The following is a 20982-nucleotide window of genomic DNA, read 5'->3' as shown; positions in this document are numbered from 1 at the left end:
TGCGTGTGTTTACCTCCTGAGACAGGTAGGGCAGGACTTGGGCACATATTCCGTTCAATCTCTTCACAATCTCGGCCTGTGGAAGAAACGTTCATTAGTACAAACCATGATGAGTGTATTTCTCTAAACCATCCTGACGTGCCTCTCTCAACATCTACTTCCTGTTTCTTTGTGCACATTATCTTTTTTCCTATTACACACACAGTTCACTCGTCATTTTTATGCCTCTATGTCTTTTTTTTTTCCACCCAGCAGTTCCATTTTCACCTGCGACCGCCTGGTGTTTTCATTAGTTCTCACCTCGGTGTTGTGTTACCACCGCACACTCACTGAGCAGCATTTTGTCTGTCGGTGCAGACGCAAGCAAACACTGGATTAGAATCCTTGTGACTTTTGGAAGACATGATTACATGTCATCTGTGGAGTAATACTACACTGACTCGGGGAGTAATAATACATTGACTCACAGAGTAATACTACTTTGACTAACACAGTTATACTAAGTTGACTCTCAGAGTAATACTACGTTAACTAACAGATAATACTCAATGACTCACAGAGTAATACTACTTTGACTAAAACAGTAAGTAATTTTTATTTGTATAGCGCTTTTCCAGACCAGGGTCACAAAGCGCTTCAAACAATCAAAACAATATTCATATTCAAGATAAAACTGATAACACAACAGGAGTTCCAGAAAATCAAGGAAAAGCCTGAACAAATAGAAACGTCTTAAGATGTTTCTTAAAGGAGTCAGTAGATCCATCAAGCGCAAAGTACTACTTTGACTAACAGAGTAATACTACGTCGACTCTCAGAGTAATACTACATTGACTAACAGATAATACTATGTTGACTCACAGAGTAATACTTCTTTGACTAAAACAGTAATACTACGTTGACTAACAGATAATACTACGTTGACTCGAAGAGTAATACTACGTCGACTCGCAGAGTAGTACTACGTTGACTCGCAGAGTACTACTACGTCGACTGGCAGAGTAATACTACGTCGACTGGCAGAGTAATACTACTTTGACTGGCAGAGTACTACTACGTCGACTCGCAGAGTACTACTACGTCGACTAGCAGAGTAGTACTACGTCGACTAGCAGAGTAGTGCTACAGTGACTCGCAGAGTAATACTACGTTGACTCGCAGAGTAATACTACATCGACTCGCAGAGTAATACTACGTCGACTCGCAGAGTAATACTACGTCAACTCGAAGAGTAATACTATGTTGACTGGCAGAGTAATACTACAGTGACTCGCAGAGTAATACTACGTTGACTGGCAGAGTAATACTACGTCGACTGGCAGAGTAATACTACTTTGACTTGCAGAGTACTACTACGTCGACTCGCAGAGTACTACTACGACGACTAGCAGAGTAGTACTACGTCGACTGGCAGAGTAATACTATGTTGACTGGCAGAGTAATACTACGTTGCCTGGCAGAGTAATACTACGTTGACTCACAGAGTAATACTACGTCGACTGGCAGAGTAATACTACGTCGACAGGCAGAGTAATATTACAGTCACTCGCAGAGTAATACTACAGTGACTCGCAGAGTAATACTATGTTGACTCGCAGAGTAATACTACGTTGACTGGCGGAGTAACACCATGTTGACTGTCAGAGTAATACTATGTTGACTGGCAGAGTAATACTACGTCGACTGGCAGAGTAACACCATGTTGACTGGCAGAGTAATACTATGTTGACTGGCAGAGTAATACTACGTCGACTGGCAGAGTAACACTATGTTGACTGGCAGAGTAATACTACGTCGACTGGCAGAGTAACACTATGTTGACTGGCAGAGTAATACTACTTTGACTTGCAGAGTACTACTACGTCGACTCGCAGAGTACTACTACGTCGACTAACAGAGTAGTACTACGTCGACTGGCAGAGTAATACTATGTTGACTGGCAGAGTAATACTACGTCGACTGGCAGAGTAACACCATGTTGACTGGCAGAGTAATACTATGTTGACTGGCAGAGTAATACTACGTTGACTGGCAGAGTAACACTATGTTGACTGGCAGAGTAATACTACGTCGACTGGCAGAGTAACACTACGTTGACTTTCCTAGGATTTGTTGCCCATTATTGAAAGACAAAAAAAACGTAGGATTTAACCTTTAAACCCTCATTAGAAGGGAACAGCCATTAAGCGCGTCAATCCACTCTCATTTGTATGAGGAGTATCTTTCCGACCTTCTCTTCATCTGGTGTCACTGACGCACAAAGACACACAAAGACACACATGGAAACCCTGTACACGCATCACACTCACGTTATTGTTAATTAGCTTGTTTGTGCCGAATCGTCTCGTTTTTAAACTCCAAGCGCGAAAGCCTCAGAATGTACATCCGACCCCGAGAGAGACGTGCACACGCTCCTCCTCACATGCAGGTCTATTATCACATTTGGTTGGTAATCATCCAATCCATCTGAGATATGCAAAGCAGCAGTAATTGTGTTAGAGCCTAATTCGTGGTGTGATGAGCGAGAGGCCCTCGGAACACTCATCAGGCATGCAGAGCACAGCTCCACATCCAACGCCTCACTCTGATCGCCTCATCATTGTGCGCACACACACACAAGCGCACACACACAAATGTCTCGGTGGAAATCTCACGACGCCGACAGTTCCTTATCGCCTTCACAGCACTTTAAACAGCGTATTTATGAACGTAAATATGTACGTCTTCTTATGCTTTTTTTCCTGCATCGCCCCATATAAACATGCTTTTCTGTGGAAAATGAATGCACACACACACACACACACACCTTCCCAGAGAGACGTGATCTTTAAAACAGTAAGCGGGGTGAGAGAGTGGAGGCTGGATGAATGCACCTCAGGTTTTCTAATGAGCGATTGCAATATTAAAATGTAGCCCCGGGGTGGAGGATTTGCACAGAAATAAAAACAACAGACTGTGCCATGTTGTTAAAAAGGGCATTTTTCTGAGTTATAGTAAAACAAGTTGACAGATTTATTGTTAGTTTCCCCCGGAGACACGAGCAACCTTTTTCCGTGTCCCGTGTCAAGTAATTACAAAACTATTAGTCAGTGCATATTTTGAGCAAAGTGGGCGTCAAACCGGAGAACGAGGGACTGTGAGTTTTTCAGGTCACACTGACTTTCAAGTGCTAAAAATATGCACGCTGGTGCAGTGGGTATGGAGCAGGAATTTCAATATTTTATAGTAGGATATGTCAAGAAACAGCGAAGCTCACAAATAATACAAAAATTACACACAATATAGTAGATTGAAAGTCAGTTTCATAACTATAAAACACTGATTATTAAGTGTTTTGTAAGTGATACTTATAGCATGTATGCAAGATTTTACACACAATTATTCCATCATTCCCAACAGCTGAAACATCAGCAGTACTGACAAGTGTATTGTATTGTGAATTAAGGAGAAAACATATGGTTGTTTTACTACAGTATGTTTCTTTTTTTTTTCAGTTCAGGCTGATTTTAACTTTCCTTATTCTGGCCACACCCCTTTTGTTCTGCTAGGCCCAGAGACACAAATCATAGCGTGACACAAACAGGTTGCATTTCATCTCTTCATGCGTGATGAAGCGCCATCGGCCCCGAATCACAAAAACCGTTACGAGTCAGGTTTGCAGAATGTGCTTTTATGGGGGATGGAATAAGAAGGAAAGAAGCTGCAACCAAGCTCTAGTTTATACTCACACTATTGACAGTCAGTAAAGGTGAATTTAAATGTATCCTGTGATAATGATGAGCAGAATAACCAAATGTATGGGTTGCGTGGATTGAAAAATATACAACAAGTTAAGCAACAGGAGGATCATCAACTAAGTAGAAATGTTAAAACCAGATATTGGAAAATAATTTGATTGGTCAGATCATCTCAAAACTTTCTGTGGTGTCTTCTTGTCTGATCAATACCTTTCATTTTGGTTCAAAGGTGGAAACTAGCAACAAGCTAAAGGCGTTCAAAAGCATATTCTTTGTGCATAAGGACTGTATCTGTTTTTGTAACAGGAAGAGCTGCTCCATGTTAGTGTCCATTTATTATAATGCTTTTGCTGAATGATGATCTTCACTGTTTCAAGTATGAAATGTAAACATCCTGATAAAGAATGAAACTTGTAAATAGTTGAGAGGACTGTATCATCTAAATATAGAAGAGAAGATTCTTTCCCAGTTCGGCTCATGATGAAAAGAACTAGTTACGTTGCCACCTTAACATCCTTAACATTCATGTTTTAAATATATATTATCTTTCTAGTCATAACTTAAGAAACTTCTCTTCCTGCAGAGACACTGTTAGAGGTTCTGATGTTCAGATTTTCAAATAATAGTTTGCAGGAAGAGGGGAATAAACAGCATTATTTTCACGAAAGGTAAGAATGTGTGGATTAAAACTAGCTTGAATATTTTTCCCACTGACTGTCAGCTTCCTCAGAGATGGTTGTAAGTAACTCAAGTCACAACCACCTGAAAGAATATTTCCTCCTCAACTCAGGGTATTGTTCGTACTTCCACTCCCTCTACCTACACATACCATTCCACCTCCTGATTTATAGATTCCCAGTGTTGACTACAAAGCAAACAGTCGCCGCCAAGTCAGACGAGCTCCGAGCAACAGTTAGAAGACAACAGTGAGGGAGACGAGGCACCTTCTGAATCCAAAGAGACAGAATGATCAAGAGGGAGCAATTGAATGCGTGAGTGTGCCAGGAAGGCGAAAAAAGGAGGGGATAATAGAGGTAGAGGTGGAAAAGAGGAAGAGAAGCAGAGGGGGCGAGTAAGCGTCTCACAACAATGGGCCCTGACGTGAATGCTCCCGACACTTCGTTTCCACACATCTCTGTCAATTTCTGCTCCCTAATGGAACTAGTGAGTCTCTGCAGCCACTTACCCAGCGTACACAAAGAAAGTACTCGCGCACACAAAGCCCTCCTTCTCTATACACCGCACACAAAGACGTATGCTCTCGCAGAACTGGACACATTTTGATGCACAAATCCCTGATGAGATTAGCAGTGATCAGGAAAGAAGTTTGTGTGTCTGCATAAATCATAGGAACTACTACTCTGTGTGTGTGTGTGTGTGTGTGTGTGTGTGTGTGTGTGTGTGTGTGTGTGTGTGTGTGTGTGTGTGTGTGTGTGTAGTCAAGGGGATTTGTCGCTGTGTCTTTGTGTGTCCATTTCTCATCGCAGCCGCCGTGCCTTCCAATATGGCTGTCAGTGGGCACCGTCAATCATAGAGACATTGTGTGTTTGTGTGTGGAGCGGCGGCGCTGGATGAGGTCACTGATAAGGACTGGCCTTTCAGAGGCCCATCGCTCTCTGCCTCCTCCAGGTGGAGCGTAAATTACTCCCCCAGCTGATGTATGAGGATGAGCCTCGCATGCACCAACCCCCCCCACTCGCTTCCCTCTTCTTTTGTTTCTAATTTTTTCCGCCGAAGTTTAGCATTGCACACACGTCTCTCAGTCAAAGTCACAAAAATAACAAAAGTCTGATCGAGTCAACAAATGAGTATATGCTCGGAGAAGTCGCTAATTCCTTCTTCTCCGAGTGAATTAGCATCAAAGGAGGAGCAATATATAGCAAGATTAAGAAACTCTCATGAAGATTTATTCGCTGTGGAGTTAATCAGCAGTGTGGGAAATGAACTGCTCCAGTATATCGGCCACTCATTAATACATATATAAAACTGCTGCACTCCAGCTTTCAGGATATTAAAACATTAAATTAAAAATTCACAGACGATGACAGGTTTTTTTCCACCATTTTAGTGGGAAGCACTTAGAGATGATGAATACCCCGGTAGACGTCAGTCGTGTGCGACATTATTTTCATCATTTTTTTCTTGTCACGCGACTTCATGCATGCCCTCGTGAAATGTGAAAGTAGTTTCTCACCTGTTTGTGCATCTCAATGTTGAGCCCGTAGGACATCTCATAGTACTGTTGAGGAAAGAACAAAAGACATGAATTTAAATCCAAGGTGAATTTTTATGGATGAAGCATTGACCATAACAATTGGAACATAAACAAACATTTAGCATGACAACTTTGGTTTTAATAAATATATTTGTGAGATACAAACTATTAAAAAAGTACATGCAAACATGCATCTGTATAGTATAGAGATATAATATAGAAGGGTAGACCTGAACAAACACTAATACAAGAACCTTAGGATTTATAGAGACACAGGAACCTAAACTGCAAGAGAGAGAATGCCAGTGTGTGTGTTTGTGTCAGTGTGTGTGTGTGTGTCAGTGTGTGTGTGTCAGTGTGTGTGTGTCAGTGTGTGTGTTTCAGTGTGTGTGTGTGTGTGTGTGTGTGTCTAGTGCTAATGAGGGGGCCACCCTCTACGCGTCAGCCCTGTTAATCACAGACTCTGTCTGCAGGGGGGACTGGCACTGTCAATGGAAAACAAACAACCCACATCTCTCGCACACAATTGCAGATTGGTGCACACAAAATCACTCATGCGTGTGTACACACACACACACACACACACACACACACACACACACAGATCAAGTTTTTTTTCTGTGGCTGCTGTAGCCCACATGAAGCTCCCTAAAGTAATTACAACGCCTGGGAAATGGAGGTACCACGATTGACGGAGGGATTTGAGAGACACCTGATATGCTATTAGTGAGGGAGGGGGAGAGATCAGTGGAGTGGGGGGGGGGAGGGGGGGGGTACATGACCAGCTGATGGAGAGGAAACACAAAAGAACGTGTGTTTTTGCTGTGTGTACAAGTGCATTTGAATATGCACTAGTGTTCAAAAGTTGTGCAATAAACATGATAAAAAATAATATCAAAACGATACGTGGATACTTTTGATGATCATTTCTTTATCAATCTTGTTTTGGATGTTCAGGAGGATAAAATGCAGAATTGAGGCAAACAGCTAACACAACAACCACCCTGACACTTGACATTTATTCACTTGCATAAAGTCAGTGACCACATGTGATTTTGTAGACGTCTTAAAAAAAACGGATTGCGAGCCTATCCAAATAATATCAATCTTATCTTGGCAATACAAAGAGCCGCGGTGTGAGTGTTGCGCTCACACACACCAAGCTTCCATTTATCATCCGGGAGATTGCGAGGATAATTCCAGCCTGGAGACACCAAACATCCTGCCGAGGTTCAGCCAACCATCAACACAATGATGTTTAATCAGTTATTTAGGGAAGCTGAGTTTGTGGTCATTCATTACCTCATTACAGACACTTAAATAGTTTTTATACTCCAGTTGAAAAACTCTTTGTGTCGATCCAACGAGACGTAAACAGAAAAGAAAAAAAAGTGGCAGTGTAGGGACCCACAAAAGGTCTTCAATAACCGCAAAGTTTTTTTTTTTTAATTCTCCGGGGCAATCTTATGACTGTGTGCAGCTGCCGGTGTGTCTGTGTGTTCACGTGTGTTGTAAAACAATAAGAGGAAGTGCCTGTGTAAGTGTGAGCACATGTGTGTGCTGGCAGAGCGAGCAGCGCGGCGGCGCAGATTAGATGAGATTAAAGCCAGTCAGAGGATCAATTAGAGGCAAAACATCAGACGGCTACATGGCCAGCAACAATGAGATTAGCCCTGAGGTGGAGCAAAGTGTAGCGGCGCAGATCTGTGTTTGCTACGGCTGGACAGAGTCGGCGATGCACACAAACAAAGGCGGTTAAAGGAGGGTTTAATAAGGCATGTTATTGAGGATTTGGAAAGGATAATTGATTCTTATATATATTTAAATATGATAATATGATTGCAATTTAAAAACTATACGGATAATTAGGTTTACATTTAATTCCTGTTTAACCAGAACCACAATGATTGAATGCATGACAGGAATATACACATTATGTCACAGTCAACACACAGGAAAAAGCCTTTGATTTTTGCCCAATATGATGTAAATACTTAAGAACTTACCATGATATAATGACGCTGCATCTCCGACTTCTCACTGGCCAACTTGTCACACTCAAGTTTCAAACTGGGAAAAGACAGAAATATCAGGTTAGACTTCATTCTAACATACAGTACCCCCTATAGGTTTATATAGGTCATCAATATCACCTAAAGAATCCTGATGATGATCTTCATTTGTCATCTTTAGACATCTTTAACTATGTCAGAGACTTGATATCGAACATTCCCACAATGATTGAATTTGATGTTTTCAGAATACAGATTCACAAGATGTCAATCAAAGACAATCGTAAACCCTGATTTGAACCTCTGGCATAATAACAGCCGAGTGAATCACGGATACGGGAAAACGTCTAAATATAGTGCTGGACACTTCACTTCTTGCGACAGCCATTAGCTGCAATCATGTCAACGTGGATTTCGCGCGAGGCGACAGGACGGCGGCGACACACCAACAAGTCGGGCTAATCATGAAGTGAAAACACAAAGCTGTTCAAAAAGCGGAGCGATGAAATTCTTTTCGCCATCTGAGGTTTTGTGTTATCATTAGCTTCACTGTAGCATTGGATATTGAACCACCGTGGTGGTTTTGACTTTTTGTCAGCTCCAACCGTTACATTGATGTGACAACAAATTAGGGGCACTTAGTTTGAAGACAAAATAAAACCCCACGGTGACGGGGAGACAGAAAAAAGCATTGTGACATTTTTAGCATTCAGTGGATTTTTATTTTTCACAATAAAAGGGTTATTCCAGGGTAGAAATGTGGAGATTATGTTGTGATGATTTAGGAGCAAACAAATAATAAATGGAGAATATCTAATTATTGAATAAATTAAAATAATGTTTTCATTTCACATTGGGACCGATAGCGGAATAAAATGAGGAAAATGGCTTAGAAGTATGAAGTATATTAATTGAATCTATGGTACACGACATGTAACCTAAATATTGTTGGGAATTGCCTGGACAAAATAATTGCTCAGCACTTGTTGTGACTGCTTTTACGAATAGCATATTTTATATTCTACCAGAGCCATAATATCAACAATTACTTGCATATATTCACAGGATATATATACTTGCTTCAATTTTAGTGTAAGAATCAGCCGCGCAAGTATGCACAAGACAAGAACTATAATAATTGATTGATTTTTCATTGAGAAATTTAAAACAAAAGATTTTTTTAACCTTTTAAAAAAAGGTTGAATGAATGATGGTTTTAAAAAAAAAAACAAGAATAAGGAACTGAAACAAAACGTGTAGCTTGTGACTCGACAGCTAAAGTCAGGGATTTGTGTTTTTGTTGCAGCCTCCACATATTAAACGGCTCACGCACACGCCTACCTTAGAAAAACCCTTCTGATCCTTGTGTGGACATATGAAGTATGTGGGGTTTGTTGTCATGACGACAGGTCCAACCCCCCCCCCCCCTGGCAGCCAACCTGGGATTGGCTTTGTGCCTCCACCGATTGGCGCTCAGCAACCCCCGGGGCTGCCCCGCCGCTCCAAAATGACACTTTGATAGAGTTTTATTGCCAATTCTTACGTGCCTAAATCGCTTCTGCTGTCATCTTTATTTTGATTTATGTATTCCCTGATCTGTTTATGCAAGGCAGCGAGGGGAGCGGTAAAGACGTGGGGGATGCTGAGGGAGGTGCAAAAAGGAAGACGGCAACAGCTACATTGCTTGTGACTAAACCCAGGGGAACGCCTGTGGTGCATTTGCCTTTTAAAAGCGACAACAACAGACAAGCTCAGCACGGCGGCAAAGCCTGACAAAGCCTCGTCTGTGACTCCCGAGCCACCCACCTCAGCTCGGCCCCCTCCTCAGTCGAAAGACACTGTATGCATGTTCAGTGTGCTCCCACAAAAAAAAGGTGTTTCTCGCAGCTGCACCGCGACTCTCTGAAGAGGGTTAAACGCTGCTGCTCAGCACTGCGGGACTAACCATGAAAAGAGAAGGGACATGCCTCCGCTAAGTGATGTCTCTGGATGAAAAACAATGATCACACGAGAACTTTGCATACAATGCGTCAGGCGTTCATCCTGCTGCACGTGTCCCTCGGGAGCGCCAGGCGATGGAAGGTTCTGGGAGAGCAGGTTCAGAGGAACAACCACCTCAGGAAGGAACCGGGGCTTCAAAGACTCAATCATATAACGAGAAGGTCTCCGCTGAGATGCGGACCCTCTGGCTTCCGTCAACATTTATGACTTCTATTAAACATACGGGTGAAGGTTGGCCTCCTCAGAGCTATGAGTTAAGATCCATGCCTCACTCCATTTAACCATTTCAGCAACAGTGGTTTTCCAAACATTTACGATCCTCAACATATGTTCCCTGCAGGTTGATTAGTCGATGAAAAAGATTGGAGCATGTATTAAAAAGAGCCCATATCTAAACGGTTGTTTGGTAAAAAGAACGAGTGAAATCATTAGAGGATCACAGATGTTTTTTACGTTGGTTCCAGTGTTTGCATGTGTGTGTTTGCACCTGTGGTATTGTGCTTGGAGGAACTGGAACTCATCCTTGATCCTGTCACAGGAGTCAGAGGTTGTGAATTTCAGCTGCTGCGATGAAGCCTGTCAAGGGGAGAGAGGGAGAGAAAAAAAGACAAAAAAATGAGTGAAATTCAAAAGAGGGCAAAGAGGGAGGTCTGTAAACGCTAAAAGAAATAGGGCAGAGTAATAACTAATTTAATCCATGGGAAAGAAAAGCGTTCTTCAACGGGCTTCAGATAAAGAAAGCTTATAATACCTTAGTGGATTAAATATCACATTTTAGCACGACCTCCGGAGGACAAATCAGCCTTGAAGTAGATTATTAGGGTTGTTATGATTTGCTAAGATGTGTACACTTAAAACGTGAGAACGTTTCAACGTGTGCATGAGGTTCAATCACGATCAAGAACTTATAGTCATTATGAAAAGATACTCATTGTTGTCACAATTGTTATCAATGAACTGCAACACAACAGTCAGTCACTCATCTGTCGTGTCCGGAAATCGAAGCTTCATAATAAAAAAACAAAAGAAAAAAGGGAAACCGATAAATATTAAGTTCATAATGTTGAATTTAGGGATTCTGTGATTAGAAAACAGATGAATGTAATAATTAAATTTTACTTTGTTTAGAATTCTTCTTTTGAACCAAACAATACTTACAGGTTGTTTTTATTCATGTTATCACAGACACACTCAAGAAGCCAGTGAGGTTCAAAACACTTATGCCTCTTCAATCTCTCTGTTTTCTTTTCATTTTTAATATCATATTAACGATGAATGTCTGCTGACATTGACCAGAACAATACATGTTTTTAAGTCTACAGTACATACACACCAACATGGCACTCGGAGTGCTGCAGCACTCACACTGAGATTACATTTTTATATCGACCGAGCTGCTGATAGCCCTTTTTGTAAAACTCTTCATATTACACACCCCTGGCTTGAGTGGAAGGCATGGTTTTGGGTAAAAGCACATCACACATAAAAACAAAATTATACCCCAACAGGCCAAGTAATGGCAGAGAAGGGAGGAGAAAAGAACTTTTGAAAGTGATGGTGTGAACATCAGGAATCCGATAGCAGCACTTACAGGAAGCTCCCCAGCGTGCCGTTGGAAATGACCTGCCACTTTGTAGGTACACTGAACTCAGTCACTTTCACCGGCTATTATTCCAAATCACAAATGTCTCCCGTCCTAACATCACATACGACATAAAATATCATAACCAATTTTGGTTTCACATATTAAAAAGATTATTGACCACTAATGCAATTTCACGAATGTAGAGTTATGTTTAATATTGTTTGTTGTTTTGGTGTTTAAATTATTATTATTGGGGATTTTTGTTATTGCGTTATTGGACTGTAACTTCTCAATAAAATCCGATATATTTTTAACTTTTTTAACTTTTCTATATCCAATGAACTGAGAGAATTTGTGTACACATTTGAAAGTCACAAATTGTGAGGATTCCGACAATAAACAAATACACACTTTAATATTACTAAGATGCAGTAATATCGAAAAAGGCACGACACTTTATAATGAATGAAAAAAGGATGACATTTTGCATCAGGTGGTTCTCAGATTATTTAAATCTAATATTTTGTTCTAGCAAAACACACAGAGCATTGAGGATTGACTATAATACAGTGATAGCCAGTGGCATTATTTGATACTGAAAATGCAAATATTAAGTGACCACATGCACGATACAGAACTGTAACACTTGATTCAAACAAGCAAATTCATTTTGCAAACTAAAATAGTAACAATAGAATTCAAAATCCATACAATATAAAAGGTGAACTCAAGCATATGTCACTCAAAACTGAATATAAACTGGACTTTCAAGCCGTAGAGGTTTAGCCAAAGTATAGCGAGATGTATCAGCGAACACAAAATAAATGTACTCGTCCGATTCGTCTCACAGAAACACGTCTGTGCATTAAGAACTGAGAAAGTGCCTGAAGATGTGTGTGACAAACAGAAAGTTGGTTTGTGAACTGATGAGTCATATATGCACAACCATGAGTATTGCGTAATGACCGAAAGCCAACACATGCTGACATACATAGAAACACTGTGTGCACACACAGAAGCACACACACACACACACATACACACACAAACACGCTCAACTGGCATAAATGTAGGACAATCTCTAATTTGATTCTGCCGCGTCCTCCGAGACGTAATTAAAGCATTAAAAAGCTTTGTGCCGTGGTGGAGCAATTGAGACAGTCTTCAGCGAATAAATGGGATTCATCGTTTCAGGAAATTGCTGCCCCACCCCCCACTCCATCCAAACCCCACCCAAAGCTTACTCATCATCAGACAAGAGTCACCATCTCTTCCTCGGTCTCCTCATCCGGTTCAATCCACCTTTAATCCACTGTGAACGTCGATGTACTATTTTGAATAAGAATCAGGGTAAATTGATTCCACTCGACGGATCCGTCAACAAAAGCGATGGCTACGGATGGAGATTATTTGAGGGTGGGCCGGCTTTATGAGCCAACGCGCACAACAGACGGATCAGACGCACAGAGAACACAAGATTACAACGCAAATGCACTTAAAAAAGACAAAACAACATATCCATTAATCCAGCAGATTTACAGTCGTTTACATCTTTGCACTGTGATTTATTTATGTGTTGATGTCAGAAATAGAGCCTTGGCGATCCCCCCACTGATGAGTCTCAGTCCAACGTGACAATGTGAAAAATACCTTTGCCGGCCCAGTTTCTCCAGGCTAGAAATGCTCTCTAGCAACAAAAATAAACATGAAGGGAGGGAGCAAACATTAAGATTCATCTGGGTAATTGATTTTGGAATCATTTGATACATTAACATACAAACATGTCTGATAATTGATCACAGTCAATTATCAGACATTTGTATTAGAGGGTGCTTACACGTTTTGACATATCAGGGTTATTACATTGTAACAGTTATCCTTTAATGACAGTTTTTACAAACAAAATGTAATTAATGAATGTAGTAAAAGCTTGACAGACATGTTCCGTCTTAATACCTGGCAGATTTTCTAATACAGTTGGTTTCATTTTTGTTTCATTCTAAAACTTTAACTTGACTCAATCATACTCTTGTTGGTAACATTGGCATCTTGTCAATTACTAGTTTAACTACTCACATTTAAAATCATTTATTATGTTTGGTAACATTAAATACTTATTTTTCCCTATAAACAAATACCTACTTTCATCAAATGAAGAAGACATTTAGGCAATAAAATGGCTAAATAACCAGAGTGGTTGCTGCCAAGATCTGTTCATCCGTGTTTGATTCTCTTGGAAGGTTTTGGTAATGGAGTTCTTTATGCCGTTGTATCCAATGTCTCAATAGCAATTCATCGATGCCAAGCTTACCTGCAGCATCTACATTTTCTTTTCCTGTTACCAAATAAATCGCCTTCAGCTAAAGAGTGTAATGGTGTGCATGACTTACACAACCGTTGAAAACTGAATCGAACTATTGTCTCGTTGTTTAAACAGTTGGCATCCTTTCTTTAGTTTCATTGCCACCTCCTCTTGTTCCAGAAACTATCAACTTCCTTAGGGCATAATCTCTCCCACTCGTCTGTCTGGCTCTTGGATTCCTGCTAAAGCGCCTCCTGGAGGCCATTAACCTGTCAGAATCCATAGATTAGCCACATCATGTAGAAGCCGCTGGGTTTGGGGCCGTTGACAATGGAAGCGACTTATAGTCTGGAGATTACGGTAAAACATTTTTAACATTTTATGGTGTTTACGAAGTTGACCAAAAACATTCAACTTTAAATGTGCTCGCAAGTACATTTCTGCCCAACTATATGTAGATTTATTTAACACAGAAAGGAAATGATCAGCAAGAGTATTCATATGTTTTTCTTTAACGTGATTTAACAAACTACCGTCAAACTGGCATGTAAATTCACACTTAGTGGAACCTACAAAAATAATATATATATGTAAAATGTGTTAATTGAGTGGTGAATACAGTGAATGAAGTGGTGATTTAAGATTAATTGGCAAATATCAAAAAAGTACAAGAATTCATGTCTACTTTTCTGACGGCCAGACTGTTGTTGGTCGTTTGTGAAAATGTGTTTCCTATGAAGGTTCTTTCCCACCCTTTGCTAATCTCAGTGTGATACTTTTATCGTTTGTGTTTGAATTACAAACTAGGACGCAACTTTTTTAGCTGGGCCTCAAATCTCTATCGAGCTTCACTATTGGGATGTTATTGATCCCTTTCCATGGATTTACAATGGCCGACAGAGCAAATCAATTTAACACTAAAATAATACATTTCCCCAAAACTTAAATGAATACAAAATTTCAAAAAAAGGTTTTATTCCCTGAGCCAGACAGAAGGGGTTACAAGTTGCTACGAGACCACATCCACCGTCTAAGTGTCAACCAGTCAATTCCATCCTAATATCCCAGATTAGAGCGTGGACCGAGGGCACGTGTCTGGTGATCTGTGAGAGGTACAGTGTTAACTGGCCCGCATCAGAGCCCACTTTGGTCATCTGTGTCCAGGCTCAACAGACAACACTACGTGGGTTTGTCTCCATCTGTTTGTGTGTCTATGTGTGTACCCGTGTGTGGAATAGGATTGTGTCTTTAGCCGCTCTGGACAGAGGATTAAGACTGCAGAAAGAGCCTAATCCTGTTTGGGCCAGGAATTTGATTTTGATTATTATCTCACACGAACCGAGTCAAGGCTTACCCTCGTTTCCGAAGCAAAATTATCACAACACACATACACATTCCTCCGTGCGCACACAAACACACACATTTGACTTTGTTAAGATGGTTTAAAGGGGATTATTCTTCTTTTATCACTTCGAGTGAAGTGCCCTCGCAAACGGACTTGGGATAGCTCCGGCCCACTACCTCCACTATCTCGACCCCCCCACCCCCCATGCAAGTCCAGTCAAGTGCACAGCAAAGACCCCCCCACACACAAACACCCACACACACACGACTAGAGCAACACCCTTAAGACACATATGCACAAACATGGTGGATTTTTACCAATATCCACCCACACCACATGCACACATGGCAATAGAAACATGAAGGCAGAAATATAATAACGCACATGCACGCGCACACGCACACACACACACAAACAAGTGCAAAGACTGCAAAGCCGAGGGAAATGGGCAATTTGTCAAAAGTGGAGAAAGTGGTGAGGCAGACAGGACTGTGGGCTTGAAGACTGTGGCAGAGATTAAAGCCAACCTCGTAGACAGGGGGGGGGGGTTAAGATTACACCCAGTGCGGTTGTACTGTTGATTGATGCCTGTTTGTAAAAACCAAGGTTATTACATGCAGCAACCCAGTTAGGGAGGAAGGCAGCGAGAGCTAAGGACGAGGTTCAGGTTTTGGAAAAAAGGCTTAAAAGTACAATAGAATTGGGTCAGCAGTCCTGCTCATCCATCCTATTTTCTTGGCTAATCTTGTGCCTTCTTGTCAGAAATTGAAGTTGTGTATGTGCTTTACTTGCTGCATTGATGCCCCATAGGAACTGTAAACCTCAAGGGATAGTTCAACTTAAATATATGAGCCATTGCTGTTGAGCCATGTGTCAACCGATTGCTGAGTTGTTATATTCATAGTCTTTCAAAAACTGAGCTTTACTTTGCCAAGGAAACAATTTCAAATAGCAGTAAAAATGCAGAAACATTTCAATGATTTAAGAAAATTATGTTTTCTGACCTGTGTATAGTCTTTAATGCCTAATTGTGTCTACGAACGCGATCAGATTATACGTGAGAGATTGAACCTTTGAATATGTCCTAAATCCACTAACAAACCAATCCTGAAAATTCCATGAAAATCCACACACAACTTTAACAACGAACCAACATAAATGAATAAATAACCGTCTTTAAAGATGAATAAGACAAAGTTTATACACTATATTCTAGAAGAGATTTATAGAATTCAAGTTATATTGATGACTGCAGAAAAAAAAACATTCATGGTTTAACTCCTGAATGCATGTGTCAGTTCACTACTGTAACACATGATGTTTTTTTTTGTTTGAAAGGGTTTCCTTAATCTCTGATGTACATTTTATTAACTGGAACAGCCGTTGGAAATGAAAACAGATACAAGAACAAGACGCTGGATAGTATCCTAGTGAGAACAAGAGAGAACCAGATAACAAATATATCACCACAGTGGCCTTGAGGCACAATCTTGTATATTCCCATAACATCATGGCATGAAGGATATTAAACGCATTCCATCAGTCGTGTATACTGGACTTCTTTCTTCAAACTTGTTTTTAAAATCCTGCAATATATGTATATATAGCCACAAACTACCACCTAAAATGAGGCGTTTTAATGAGACCGGCCCTGAAAAGGGTCTGGCGACAGCAGGGTGACGAACCTCACACCAGGGTCGACGACAAACGCTGCCAACATTCATTTGGAATTCATCAATCTCCAACCACGCCTTGTTTATCTCTTGCTCAGGGAACTGGAGTGATGACGGCCGTCACCGCCAGAGCAAGAATCCCCATGAAAAGGATCTGAGGGATAAGCGACATATTGTTTCAGTCAGGGTCTTACTGTTCTTAGGGAAGACAAACAAGAGCAGCCAATTCTCTTGTCTGGACTGGTACACCGCCTCATGTTTTGGCAGGTCTAGGGGCCCCCGCTCGAGCCAGGGCGGCTGGGCCAATCAAGCAAGCCCCCCGTCAAGAGGCTTTGTTCCAGCTCATGGCACCGTTCTGCTCTGCAGAGGCTGCCCCTCCCTCTCGCCTTCACACCTCCCACACACTTCGGGAGACACTGCTGAATACTGATGCCAATCCTCGCAGCATTCAGTTCCTCACAAAAAAAAAAAAACACACATCACCCTAAAAAAAAAGAGACTGAAGCAAAAAAAAAACTGAATCTCCATTTTCTCCTGCGCACGTTACTTTCAGGAGCAAGACTATGCACGTATGCACGGCATGAGAATAATGTACATACACAAAAAAAAACCATCCCACACACTGAGCAGGCAATTCCTTGGAAATCAGTCAAAAAAATCTCTAGTATAGTCCACCCCCACATTGACCTGCAGCCTTGAACAGAAACTTCTAAAGGATATAAATAAATCACTCGTACTCATACAAACCATAGACAAAACTGAATACAAAACGGCTGCGGCATTGATGCGATAGTCAATTCTATATTTAACTAGGACCGAGAAGGTAATGCGACTGTCAAAGAGCATAGATGGATGAACAGATTTCAATGGAGTTCTCAGGAAATGTTGATTGTAAAACAAGGAGTGGAGATGCGTCTTTTCTTCTGGCCTTTAAAGCTTCCAGAGTCAACAAAGAAGGTTAAAGTACACAAGCCAGGACTGTGTGTGCTGTTGTAATGTTCTGAACAGTATATCAAGCCTACATGAAACTAAGAATCTTGTTTTGTTTTCGACGACCAGTGTGAGCTGTTAGAACTGGTTATGGAATGATGGCACTTCGTTTTTATAACCGTCTGCCAAGGTTTATCCGTCTGCCAAAAATAATTGTTCCAATTAAATATTAAACTTGTGTTTGAAAATGTATAGTTTTGGTGAAGACAACGTGTTTGTTTTAATGTCCAGCAAAACCTATGGAGTCACAAACAGGAGACAATCCTCCTATGGATGGAATGAAAGCAAGGCAAAATAAACCTTAGTTTTCTAGTTTGCGGTTGGTTTAAATTAATTGAATAGAATAGAATAGAAAAGAACTACGTTGTTAATTTAATCAATATAGACCCGTCTTAAAGGGGAACTAATGTCAAACTGCAACTCTCCTGACTCTCTCACATGTTTCAAATGTTGAAGTCTTCCTCTCCAAGATGCCGTAAGTCCCTCATCATGACCATGTTTTGCTATTACATCATAAAGTTCTGAAATCTCAGCAAACAAGAGGTTACGAGAGTGGAGTTCATTATGATGTAATAATGGCTTCACTCCTCCTCCTCCAGCCAGCTCTCATCACGTCTCGCTTTGTTTATACAACGAGTCCCTTGGAGGTGGAGACTGACTAGCGACGACAAAACCCCGAGATGCTGGACCAATCACAGCAGAGTGTGTGTGGTTATGATAAAAAAGATCGAATCTCCTAAAAAACCAAGCGTTTTCCAGTGGATGGGGCTTAATCATATTTTCGAATACACAAATTCAAATCATTAAAACAAACAGCAGTAAACATTTGCATGTTAATTAAAAAAAAAATCCAAACATTTTATTTGATACACACTTTATTGAAATATAAATAGAATAAAATAACAAAATATAAAAATAAAATACGATTGTGAATTTCTTTTTAATTTAGATACAGTGCCATTTATGAGGTTATTCCTCCTGCTCTACTTCTGATGAAATCCTGCGATCCAGTGAAAAACCCTGCATGAATTAAAACCTAAGAACCTTTGATAAATCTAGGGAGCGACAGGTGAGACGATGATCTCGCGACTGATATCCATTGCTTTTGTAATTACGAGGTAAGAGAATCCGAGGCCGTCCTTCCAACAATCCTTCGAAACCGTGCCTTCACAAAAAAACCAAACTTCACCCGTGACCCCCTCAACTCCACATTTCAGTAGTTGGACCTAAGGGGGGAGTTTTTTGGTAGGCGTAATGGCGGGGTGGGGGGGTAGATGTGATGCTCTGATTGTCATGCTAATCAACCGGCCTAACCTTAACGACCCAGACATCTGCTGGCCTGCGTGTGTCAAGCCCCACATTCAATTTGTTCTCCAGATACAAAAAGCAGATAAGACCCTTGAGGCTGGAAGGAATGTGAGAGCGCCCTTGTTGCTGCTGTATAGAAGTAAAAAGAATGATCTTTTTATTTTCACCGCCGGAGGAATAATTACCAGCAGGAAGGAGTCAGGGTGTATTTGTGCAGCAGACATGCTTTGCCCTGAATGTTTGCCTTAACGTCCACCTACTGACACATTCGCTTGGCTTGCTTTGTGGACACACACACACACACACACATGTTCATGTGTGTGCGCTCGACATTGCAGGGGTGGGGGGGTGGGGAGGGAGTTTGTTTAATGGGCGAGACAGGGGACCATGGGGATTAAGCTCCCCCCAGCTGGAGGCTTTAGAGGATAGGCTGGGGGCCGTTCTGTTAATTCAAGTGGGCTTAATAATGCCAGTGCACCCTGTGCCCCTGACCCTCCCACCACTACATCAGATCTGGGAGGAAACGCATGATAAAGGGAGACAAGTGGGAGGAGGAGGAGAAGGAAGACAAAGTGTGCGTTATGTGTGTGTGTATGTGTGTGTGTTTTCAACCTGTGGCTACATTGGACCACAGGCTAAGAGAATTTGCACCCATATTACTTGCCCTTCTCTCCAGCGTTGGCTTGCGAGCGCTTCATGTTGCTCCACTTTCATGCTGCAGCCAGCTTTGTTGACGCTGCGTAAGGATTAATCAACACCCAAACAATATGCCAAATACTATCAAGTGGGTCAGGCGCTGTGCCACTATCAGACGAGGCTGGTTCTCTGTAATCCAATGAACTGTGCCCACAACCTGTGACACGGGATTACGGACCATCAGAAGACAAGCAGATATACAGTAAACATTCCATTAGACGGGTGGTTCTTTTGAGCAATTAACATGAGCCAGAAGAAGAATTAGATGGAGGTTGCATTATCAAAATAGGGGACATAAAACACCAAACTTTTAGAACACTGGTTAAGTTCCAAGTTAGGGTTGTAACATGTGAATGATTCCAGGTTTTTTGCTTTCATTTACATGCTTAAAATCTTCAGCTGAGGCCAATTTAAACTACAAATGACGTCCATTGATATGCCTCCTTGGTGATCTGGAAGTCTCATCTGACAAGCTTAAATGCACGTTCTTTAAACCCTCACAATCTGCTCTTCAGAGTGAAAAAACGTTGCAGCTTTTCTCACTTCAACATCAGTGCGGCACAATCAGGCTTCGGCACAAACCTACTGCCAAAGGGCAAATCATTCATGTCACAAAAGACATTCAGGTTCGAGCTTCAGCAAACAATTCATTCCCTTTCAGTGGCACAAAAGCTGGTTGTTGGTGACAAGATGTTGCCAGGGAAAAATAAAGGGCACAGGTCCATTGTAAGTTATTGATGAGAGGTCACACACACACTCTCCATTTTTGTTGTAGTCGTTTGCACTTACAAGGACAAGGTGGAAATGGTACATCAATTATAGGAGGATAATGGGAAACACTGCTAATAGAGTAGAGTTGACAGAAATATCAGTTAACGTTGGAAAATGTAGCTCAAAAAGTCCAACTTCTCGTCTGTGGACCTCAAACACGGATCAGTCATTTCCATCATTATGTATTTTTCAAATATTTGAATCACTGGATTAAAAGGAAATTGAGACAAAATAAAGATGTATTCTCGCCATCGTATCATGCTGCTTTGAGTGCTTTAAAAACTCAAGTAACAATATATTCCTAACATTTTTCTAGCTCAAAGACGCTCATGGATGCCTATGAAAAC

The 20982-nt window shown here is 41.1% G+C and overlaps 1 protein-coding gene across 2 annotated transcripts in view; it reads right to left on the bottom strand.

Annotated features, from left to right (window-relative positions):
- tle5 (TLE family member 5, transcriptional modulator) overlaps positions 1–20982 on the bottom strand; it is a 28338-nt gene that overhangs the window by 4919 nt on the left and 2437 nt on the right. For both annotated transcript variants that reach the window (XM_087783763.1, XM_087783762.1), the window contains exons 2-5: positions 10453–10541; positions 7959–8022; positions 5932–5976; positions 14–76 (exon numbers count right to left, since the gene is read on the bottom strand). In XM_087783763.1, the coding sequence (XP_087639889.1) occupies positions 14–76; positions 5932–5976; positions 7959–8022; positions 10453–10541 (261 nt within the window). The remainder of the gene's footprint in view (positions 1–13; positions 77–5931; positions 5977–7958; positions 8023–10452; positions 10542–20982) is intronic.

Source organism: Callionymus lyra, chromosome 2, assembly GCF_982586985.1.
Source record: "Callionymus lyra chromosome 2, fCalLyr1.hap1.1, whole genome shotgun sequence".
Taxonomy (NCBI): Eukaryota; Metazoa; Chordata; class Actinopteri; order Syngnathiformes; family Callionymidae; genus Callionymus; species Callionymus lyra.
The sequence above is the reverse complement of the archived record's forward strand: the minus strand, read 5'-3'. Positions and strand labels throughout refer to the sequence as shown.